The following is a 10,313-nucleotide window of genomic DNA, read 5'->3' on the forward strand; positions in this document are numbered from 1 at the left end:
GAAATTTCGATGGAAAGCAAGGAAAAAGCAAGCCTGGAGGGAGTCTGGCACCTGCTGAGCTTCACTAAGTAATTCCAGGCTCCTGGGAGGACCTGGGCGTGCTGCTGGGATGGCGATGGGCGGTCGGGGCTCCTCCTTTCCTTTCCTTGATGGAGGAAATGCTTCGACAGCCCTGGAAGAGCTGTCTCCAAAGTTGAAGTGCACAGAGAGCCAGGATGGGGACTGGGGGGGCTCTGACAGCACCCGCCGCTCCCCCGCTTTGCAGGGCCCCCCAGGGCAAGGCTGGCACCGGGAGGCACTGAGCCTCGTGGCAGGGAGACTGCGAGCCCCTGTGTCTCTGCCCGCCCGCGGGTCACCCTGGGCACAGGCTCCCCCGCCCCGTCCCCCCGCACCCACCCCAGGGCAGCCGTGGGGGGACACCCCCGTCCTGGGTGGATGGACACAGCCTGCAGAAATGCCAGCTTGGCATCTCTCTCCTGCCAAGCTGAAGACAAATTCCTGCTGTCACAGTGGCCCTTTGGTAGGCAATTTATTTACCTTGGATGCTGCAGCCTTATCGTTCATGGAAATGTTTATCCCAAATATTTAATAGCAGGACTGCATAAACTGAGGCTTCCTGGGGAAGAAGCCCAGGCTGCAGTCGGAGCAGGCACTAACGTCTCTTCCCCTGGTACTGCAAAAGTTAAAGACACTTTCTCGCTTCTCCCTAAGGATCGCATCCTCAGCGCCTCAAAATCAGATATTTTTTAATCTGGCCAGAGGCCTCCTCATCACTTCCTGATGAGAAACGCAGGAGACCTAACAACAGCCCTTTTAAAAACAACATCCCCGATTCCACTAACTCGTTAAACAGAGAGAGCCTGAAAAGTGCCAACACTCCTATGAGAAAAGACGGGAGAGAGAGAGAGAGAGAGGGAGGACAGAAAAAGCAGGTTATTTATAACGCCAGGCAGCATTAGGGTCTCTTCAGTCTCTCCTGCAAACTGGCTGCTGCTGGGAGGTCACTCCCCAGAAAACCTGCCGAGCCCGTGACCTGCAAGCACAATATTTGATCTGGGATCTAGGGCGGGCACCAGCCTTTGCAAATCGGGAGACACACTCACATGCTGCTTGACACACGGGAGATCCCAGAGAAGAGCAGCGAGGCTTTGGAAAGGAGGCTCTTAGCTTGGTAAGTCCATCTCTATATTTATTATGATTTTTTTTTTTTTTTAAACCTGATTTCCATACCCTTGCCTCGGCGGGCGGGCGGCTGCCACACAAAGCACATGCCAGCGACACGGGTGGCACAGCTTGAAAGCCAGCGCTCCCGAGCCGCTGCAGTGGGGAAGCCCTCTCCTGCTACCCCCGTCTCTTGCCCCTCTGGCAGCTCCTTGCCCACTTGGCCAGAGCTGGCCACCTACAGCCACCGACACCCAGGCGCGGGCAGTGCCTGCGCGCTGCCCCCCTGCCCATCCCAGCTCTGCCCGTCCCATCGGCCGGGGTGCAGGGGAAGGGGGAGCTGGTTTCACACCCGGCACAGCAGCGATGGGCCAAGTCCATGGACAGCCACAGACCATGAAGCCCCTCGCTCCAAAACCTGCTCCCTCTCAGGGCGAGGAGCTGACCCCATAGCCCGGCAGCCTCTGGCCCAGGAGCACGGGCACCAGCAGATGACACGGATCTCGTGGCTGGCACACTCAGCTCAGATCCCACCCCAAAACCAGGGCTGAAGCCCACTGGGGAGGGGAAAAGCAACCTTCAAATGAAGCGGGGGGCAGCAGTGTCTGCTGTGGACAGGCTCCGGGGTTACCAGTATGTTGAAGGGGGGCACTAGAAAAGGTGGAGGGAGCCCACGGACTGGTCCTGCCCCGCACAGAGGGGCCCCCCGGGAAAGGGCTGCCAAGCAGCTCGGCATGGGTGGAGAAGCCCCTGCGCAGAGCAGGGCGGCTCTGGTATTTCAGCAGGCAGAGTGCCCGGGAGCAGGCGGGAGGAGGAGAAGAAACTCCTCTGCGACTGCCAAGCTCCCCCGTTGCACACAGCATCCCAGAGGACCACGTCACATCTGCCCCTCGGCTGCACGAGCACACGGAGAGGGAAGGAGGGAGAGAAGGAGAAAGCGAGGGAGCCATGCCCGCCTGCCACCATCTCAATCCCTCTTTTCTTCCAGCGCGAGCAGCCTGCCAGGGTGCCTCGGTGGCAGGGCAGCCGCTGCCTCGGAGCAAACTGTGCCCTCTTTGTCTGCCAGGCGAGGCATCCCCTTCTCGCTGCAGACACGGCGAGCTTTCATCTGGGGACCCCACGGCCACCCCTGGCATGGCGAGGAGGGACACTGGCCCGTGCTTGCGCATTGCCGACGCCACGGCTGCCGGAGCGGAGCTGGCAGCGATGCACCAGCAGCCCCACAGCTCTGCGCTCCCAGCCACGTCTATAGGAGCCAGCAGGCAGGAGCAGCTCCTCTCCCTCTCCGAACAGCACGGCCCCGTGTATTTCCTGGAGGCATTTCAAGCTGCCTCGCTCCAGGCCGCTCTGCCTGCTCCTTTAGCACCGAGACAAGGAGTCAGGATGAGCAGCCGTAGCTGGAGTCCTTCTGCCGCCAGCACCGTGGCGTGCCAGCACACTGCCCTGGGCGCGGGGTGGCTGCGAAGCCCATGCCAAGCCAAGGGGCTGGGGACAGGTTTGCCTTGCTCCGAGCCCTCTGCCCTGCTCTCTTCTGGATGTCAGCCCTCCGCAGGCTGAATTTCACAAGCAGGGTCCAAGCGCTAGGTCTGGTGATGGCTCCTTCTCTCGCTGGTCCCGCTGGCCTCCAGGGGCTGGCGGATGCTACCCCTTTTCAGGGGTGAGCTCAGGAAATCTAAGCTTGAAAGCGGTTTCATTTCAAAAATAAGCCAGAACTTGTTTACCAGGATTTACATCAGTCCCAGGCAGCAGGAGCATCCTGCGTTTCTGTGGGGGAAGGGAGAGCCGGATGAAACCCACAGCGAATCATGTCGGCAGCAAGTGTAGCATAAATATAGCTCCCTCGAAAACTGCCTTGAGCTCCATCAACCTGTTCTCGCAGCTACCGCTCTCCTCCGCTTGGCCGGAGAGCGGCCGAGTGCCTTCTCCTCCCTCCCGGGCAGAGCCAGCGCAGGCGAATCCCGGGCATCTCGGGACAGAGCTGCATGTCCTCATGCAAATTCAGACCATGTGCCCGTATCTCCATCCTCTACTCAGGTGTAACAGAAATACCCATAAGTAAAGATTTTTGCAAGCAAATATCCACTGGGATGGAGGTTTCTAGCAGGCCTGAGGTGACAAGGGGGAAGATCAGGTAGCTGCAAACAGGGGACACGTCTGCAGTCGCATTTTTTTTGGGTAGGATTCACTCAGGTCCCCAGGTTCTCCAGCTCTGCTGCCAAGTGCCACCAGCCCCAGGCAGGGCTGCAACCACATCCAGCCCCGCTGGATTCCCAGGCCACGGGGTGCAGCTCGCCTGCCTCTAGCCCTTTCATCAGACCTGCCACTGCTGATGGTTTCCCCCCATCTCTTCCCCCACCAGGTCCCTCCAGCATCAGCACCATGCGTTGGGCCACCGTCCTGATCATTGCTGGGCTCTGCAGAGCCTCCCTGGGCCAGTACAATGAAGAAGAAGACATGGCTTGGTTACAGTACTACATGCGGCAGTCCCGTATGTCCTCCTATAACTACATGCCCTACTATGAGGATGAGAACACCCCTTACGTGTACTCTTACCTCCCAGCTCCAGACACGGAGGCAGAGCCCGGCCCCGAACCTCAGCAAGCCCCTTCCTGGCAATGTCCCCAAGAGTGTGATTGCCCCCCTAACTTCTCATCAGCCATGTACTGTGACACCCGTAACCTGAGGTACCTGCCCTTCGTGCCTTCCCGGATGAAATACGTCTATTTCCAGAACAACCATATCGCCGCCATCCAAGAGGGAGCTTTTGACAATGCCACGGATCTGGAATGGCTCGCACTGCACAACAACCAGATCAGCAGTGAGAAGATGGGCAAGAGGGTCTTTGCCAAGCTCAAAAGCCTGGAGAGGCTGTACATGAACAACAACAACCTAACCAAGATGCCCAGCCCCTTGCCCCGGTCCCTGAGAGAGCTCCACTTGTCTTACAATCAGATCTCCAAGGTCCCCTCCAACGCTCTGGAGGGTCTGGAGAACCTCACAGCCCTGTACCTCAGCCACAACTACATTTTTGAGATGGGAGCATCCCTCAAAGGGCTCAAGTCCTTGATCCTTGCTGATCTGAGCTACAACCACCTCAGGAAAGTCCCTGATGGGCTCCCAATGGCTTTGGAACAGCTCTACCTAGAGTACAACTACATCAACACCATCCCTGATGACTATTTCAAGGTCTCTCCCAAGCTGCTCTATGTACGGATGTCCCACAACAGCCTGACAAATCAGGGTCTCTCTACCAACACTTTCAACAGCAGCAGCATCCTCGAGCTGGACCTCTCTTACAACAGGCTCCAGAAGATCCCCCGGGTCAACACCAACCTCGAGAACCTCTACCTGCAAGGGAACCAAATCAACGGTGAGCAGAAACGCGTCAACCAAAGTGCAGTGGTACAGGGGATGGTGGTGCAATAGCGGGATGGGGAGATGGGGACGCAGAACCCGTGCCTCCCTGTGGGAGAGCACCTGGGGTAATGGTTTGAGTAGGAAGCTGGAATCTGGGAGACTTCTAGGTGGCCCTGAGCAAGTCAGGAATAGGGCTCATTGTGTCACAGCACACCCGGAGCCAAGAAGCTTCCAGGTCTGAACGCTCCTGTGCGATCCATGGAGCCATTGCACTGGTTTTACTGAGCATTTACCAGAAGCCTGAGCATCTTCTGGTTAGAGATGCCAGAAACCAGCTGTTGGTAGAAGCTGATGCGCAAACTGGGGAGGGGACTGCGGCTTTAGCCCGGCATTGCACACAGATCACCCACAGAGTGGACAGAGGTGAGGGTCTCCACAGCCACGGTCACTGCACGTGGGAACACACATCTCCCCGGCCAGCGCTAAGGCAGGGGACAGGGACGTACCCCGCGGTGCCCGGCAGTCTGCAGCGCTCCGGGCCAGCGCAGCCCCCTTCTCCAGCCCCTTCTGCCCACCTCCCTCCCTCCCTCCCTGCCTCGCAGGGCACCAGCACAGCCCGCACCCCCAAAGCCCCCCAAGGGTCGTGGTCTGCAGCCGCGGGGCACATCCCTGCTAGGGCTGGGACAGACGGGAGCCCTTAGTTATTACAGCCATCAATGCAGCATCTTCTGCCAGGACTAATATTCACTCCACTTAATACACAAATAAATAAAAGGAACAGATTGTTCTGAGGCTGCTATTTATAAAAATAAGCCAGAAAAAAAAAAAAACCAACAACAACAGAAAAAAACCCAAACCGAGCAATCTCCTGGAAAAATCCAGGCGTGCTCCTCTCACCTGCCAGGCCCTGAGGGCAGGACCCTCCCGGAGCGGAGCTGGAGCCCCTGCGCAAGCCTGGATGGGGCCGGGGCTGTGGCAGCGCAGACATCAGCTGTTGCAGAGAAAACACACAACCCCGCACCGGGGAACCGACAGAAACACAAAAACAAGAACAGATTCCCAAATGTTTGCTTTCAAAATTTGTAGCTGTTAACGTCTGCCCACAAATGCCATGAAACCACCGTGGAGCCATTCAGGCTTCGCAGCAGTTTTTCCTCCAGCTGCAGGTTTTGCCGCTGACCTTTAAAGCCTCCCCAGGAGCGAGGGGCTGCGGGTCCAGGCGCCCAGCACCAACCTCTCTGGGGGGCACGTCCCACCCGTGGGGCATCAGGGCCGGGGTCATGCCCCTCCAGCCACCCCGGGAGGCCCCCGCTTGCCTCCCCGCACACGGCAGGGCTGGCAGCCCCCCAAGCCCCCGGCCTGTGGGCACGGGGGTCCCCCAGCACCCCACTGCCTTCCCCGGCAGCATCCCGGCCTGGAGCTTTGCTGCCCTCTAGTCGCTCGCTTCTCCCCCAAATTCTGCACAAAATGTTTGGAGTTTGTTCCATCTCCTCTCTCCAAGCCCAGCCCAGGCGGGCCCGGAGTTGCCCTGCCTGGTGCTGGCAGGGGCGGGTGGCAGAGGAAGGGAAAGGGGGTGTCCACAGGCGTGGGATGGGGACAGGGACAGGGATGTCCTCCCTCCCAGACACGCTGCCGGGGCAGTCCTGCGGTGGCCAGGGGAGCCGGGGGCTGGGGGCTGCAGCGTATGAAGCCTCACAAAGGAGGCTGCAAAGGCAATTCCCCATAAAAATCAATGTTTCACCTACCTCCACCTGGCTTTTTCCCTACAAGCGCTCCAGCCAGGCTGGGCAAAGGCAGCTGAGGGCGGGCGCTGCCACCGCTTCCAAACCCTGGAACAGGCACAAACTCACGGACTCCTTCTGACTGCATCAGTTCCTCTTGTAGCTTAAGAGCAGAGGGTATCGAGTCCAAATTTGCAGGAATAATTGGTGATTTGGGAGGGGGAGTCGTTATTTTCCTGCCCATCTTAACATAAAGAAGCTCTCAGAGGTCAGTACCCACAGACCTATCTCCAGAGCAGCCCCCCGTGACATTCCCACATTGCTCCCCAAGATCACTCACATCACGCAGGTTAGATCGAGCTGGTGCTCAGCTCTCTCCTCTCCCCCCGCAGAGTTCTCCATCAGCAGCTTCTGCACCGTGGTGGACGTCATGAACTACTCCAGGCTCCAGGTCCTGCGGCTCGATGGGAACGAGATCAAGCGAAACGCGGTGCCCCCCGACGCCCCGCTGTGCCTGCGGCGTGCCACCATCATCGAGATCTAGCCTGGCGCCCGCCCGGCCCCCTCCCCAGCCTCAGGACTTGGCTCCCCCGTTCCGGGGGAGACACTCGCCCCCGTTTTAATGCAGCTTGACAGTTTGACTTGGCTTCCGCAATAGTGCAATAAGGGTGCTCCAACACCAGCCCACGCGGGCGGGCAGGATCCATTCGTCCCCAAACGCTCCCTCTTCCCGGCTCTCCGGCCACGCAGGGTGGGACAGGTCCCAGCAAGGTTCCCCCTCTGACCCCACCACAGCCACCCCCAGAGCGCTGCATCCCCATTCCCCTTCTCCCCTGGTTTTGGGTGGGATGCAGCGGGGACGGGGCAGAGCTCATCCCACCGCCGAAGCACAGCACTGAGCTCCTGACCCCAGCGGGGGGGTTTCAGGCGTGGGTCCTGCAGATCTCGGACGGCTCCCCCGGGGCCAGGTGCCAGCGGTCGCCGGGAGGCTGGGAGCTACACGAGTAAAGGGTTACAGGTTTCCTGGCTGCCAGCATCCCTCAGTCTGGGATGGGGAAGAGCAAACTCACTCTTGCCCCTCTAATTTTTCCCCCTTCCATCAGCCTCCTGCTCCAGAGATAGAGCTAATGGGAGACAAACCTTTCCTGCCACTGCCGAGCGGCTGTCAGCTGCTTAGGTTAGAGAGAAACACGCTGGGAAACAGCCTGCTCACGGCCGTGGCCGAGGGAGCCTCACATCTTCCTCCCAGACCAGTGGCTCAGGGCAGGAGCGGGGCCGAGGGATGGGGCAGCTCCCGGCTGCCCGGGGAGCCCCCGCACGCCCAGCTCCATCCCACCCACCCGCTGGGCTCCGAGCGCCCGCCCTGCCCGGGCGACCGGGGTCTCCCATTTAAAAAAGAAAAAAAAAAAAAAATCGCAGTGCCCCGTGCATCTGCAGCACGTTTGAATTTGCCAAAAGCCAAAACCACCCAACTTGGTTGCTTGGACGGTTTAGTTTGAGAACCAAAGGGGCAGCTGAGCTTTCGAGATGACCTGCAAAGCTGAAGAGGTCATCCAAACCCTCCGCATTTAAACTGCATGCTAACACTATAGAAACAAAAACCCAAAAAAACCTGTGCTATCACCAACGCATGAACTGTAGATATCATACCGACGAATAAAGCCCTTTCTGTAACTGCACGAGACGTGTCTGAGGACTCCCAAAGGCAGAGCCCAGGGACTGGGCTGCTCTGCACGCTGCAACCTCCCCTCCTGCAGAGCAGCTTTCTGCAGCCATAACCCGGGCTGGATTTGCCGTCTAGCGGCTGTACCGGACACGACGTGCACACGCCGCCTTCCCCGCACCGAGGAGCTGCCGCTCCAGCACAGCCCAGCTGGGGTCCGTGCAAGGACATTTATAGAAGGAAAAAAATACACATGGGAAAGTGACAGCTGAGAGAGGGAAGGGAAGGGAAGGCGGTGCCACTGGCACAGCACTTCCAGGCGGTATTTTCCGGATGCTTTCATGTTCTCCAGTCTTCAGCCTTGCTTATTTTTAACAGCTAGGCTGGAGGATGCTTAAAAAAAAATTTCACATGGGCTGGATTTTTACAGATCAGGAGCTGCACAGAAAGCGCCATTCCCAGCCTGCGGGCCTCTCCCCAGCACACCAGGGGCTCGCTTGGCTCTGGGCTGGTGCCAGCCGGGGAGGCAGAGCCTGCGGGCGCTGCACGGGGGGCAGGAGGTGGGTGTCCCCGCTGGCCTTCCCCAAACAGCCCTGGTCCCCAGCCCTGGCCGGGGGCAGCCCCCCCGCTGCAGCCAAGGCTCTTGCAGAAGCCGGGCGGGAGGAGAGGCAAGACGACTCCGCTTCACCCCGTTCCCCATCCCCTCCTACACCCCAGGGCAGCAAAGGGACGTGCACATCCTCACCGTGACCCCCCACAGCCAAACCCCGCTCCCTGCAGAGATGCAAATCCTCCTGGAGGCACCCGGAGCCCGAACCACGGGGACGCCACTGCACGCCCAGCTGGCTGAGGACCCCAGGGCTGTCACTAGCTGTCGGCGTTGCCCGTCACACAGGGTACTGTCCAGGCTGGAAGGGTGGCCCTGGCTTTCCTTCCCCAAGGCCATGTCCCCAGAGAGCGGCACCCAGGTTGGGGAGCTGCCCTGCACCCAGGGGTGCCCACCACAGCCAGTGCTTTCTTAGGCAAGGCTGGGCTGAGGCGCAGGGTGAAACCCAGCACCATGCAGGGAAAAGGGGGTGCGGAGGGAGGCAAACCTGCCCCTTCTGCGAGAGCGAGAGGCGAGCGATGCTCATGCTGGGCTCCCTCGAAGGCTGGCAGCGGGGGGAGCGGGGTCTGCGGAGAGGGAGGATGCCCCAAACCACGGCGGAGACGCAGCCGGTCGGCTCCAACGCAGGTGCCTGGTGGCATCTGGGACCGGCTCCGATCTTTCTGCCATCAGCCCCCAGGCCAAGTGCCACGGCCCATCCTCCTCCTCCTCCTCCCTGTGGCAGCATCCCGCAGGCCAGGCAGGAGGGGGACAGGGACGGGACTACGAGCCCCGGAGCCCCCGCCACGTCTCCATGCTCTTCAGAAGCAGCAGGGGGGACGTTTGCAGGATCCACCTACAGCCGGGCCGAGCACCGCGCTGCTCCCCGCGCACCAGCAGGCCCCGCTCCGGGGTCAGGGCTTTGCCTCGGAGCACCCGCACCCCGTCCCAAATCAGCACCAGCCTGCGGGATCCAAGGGGTGGGGGTGCAGGGGGTGTCTGGAGGGACACCTTGAGCGGGGGCTGGCGGCAGGAGGGCAAAACCCAGGAGAAGCAGCCACCCGACCCTGCTGCCCGCAGCTGCTTTATCCACGCAGGGCGACCGGGATTGCGGATTTACACCAGCTGGGGCAGTGCCTCTGAATCCCGCGAGGGGGGGGCAACCCACTGCCCTTCTTCTCTCCCTCCCCAAAAAAAAGGGGGAGACCCCATTGGCCCTGGGCGAGCCCAGGGGCGCCCAATCACCGCCTTGTTGCTGTGGTGGGGGTAGCAGGGATGGGGGCTTGGCCTCATCCCCATCCTCCTCCTCCTGTTGCTGGGTCGGGGCCCCCGCAGCCCGTATCCCACGGGGAGGAGGAGGAGGAGGAGGAGGAGGAGGGGGCGGTGCAGGGCTTTGTCCAGATCCACAGAGAAGCCTAAAGGAGGGGGACCCCCCAAACCAACCAACCCCCCGGAGGGGGGCTCTGAGCACAGGGGCTTTGCGGGGCTGCTGCAGGAGGCACCAGCGGCTGCAGCCCCCCAGAGCCGCAGGCGGACTGGGGGCTCCCCCGAGGACGCTCCTTGGGTGGGACTCAGAGACACCCCGCTGCCCCCCGCCGTCACCCCATGGCCGCAGAGGGGCTCAGGCCGCGGGCGTTGGACCTGGGCACCCGCCGTGGGGCTGACCCTACGCGAGACCCCAAAACCCGGCAGCTCCCGCGGGGTGCGCCGCGGGGCCAGGCAGGATTTCCCCAGAGCTCCCCTGAAAACCCCCGGATTTCATCTCCGCTTCTTTCCAGCCTCTGCCCCAGATTCTCTTCCCCTCCTCGCTTTTTTTTCCCCACAT

General features: G+C 60.6%; 1 protein-coding gene across 1 annotated transcript; it reads left to right on the forward strand.

Annotated features, from left to right (window-relative positions):
- The first annotated feature begins 649 nt into the window (after positions 1-649).
- On the forward strand, positions 650-7,918 carry FMOD (fibromodulin). The gene is made up of 3 exons (XM_009465607.2): positions 650-1,171; positions 3,521-4,531; positions 6,632-7,918. Exons 2-3 carry the CDS (start codon positions 3,541-3,543, stop codon positions 6,781-6,783), a joined length of 1,143 nt encoding a protein of 380 aa, XP_009463882.1. The 5' UTR covers positions 650-1,171; positions 3,521-3,540; the 3' UTR covers positions 6,784-7,918.
- The last annotated feature ends 2,395 nt before the right edge of the window (positions 7,919-10,313 follow it).

The sequence above is a fragment of the Nipponia nippon genome, unplaced genomic scaffold, assembly GCF_047370975.1.
Source record: "Nipponia nippon isolate SJK-2023a ecotype South Korea unplaced genomic scaffold, ASM4737097v1 scaffold_25, whole genome shotgun sequence".
Taxonomy (NCBI): Eukaryota; Metazoa; Chordata; class Aves; order Pelecaniformes; family Threskiornithidae; genus Nipponia; species Nipponia nippon.

Bases quoted from the DNA above. Each gene is read 5' to 3' on its own strand.
- FMOD (XM_009465607.2), top strand. From the start codon at position 3,541: ATGCGTTGGGCCACCGTCCTGATCATTGCTGGGCTCTGCAGAGCCTCC. The intron at 4,532-6,631 runs GTGAGCAGAAAC...CTCCCCCCGCAG, and splicing joins GCAAGGGAACCAAATCAACG to AGTTCTCCATCAGCAGCTTC.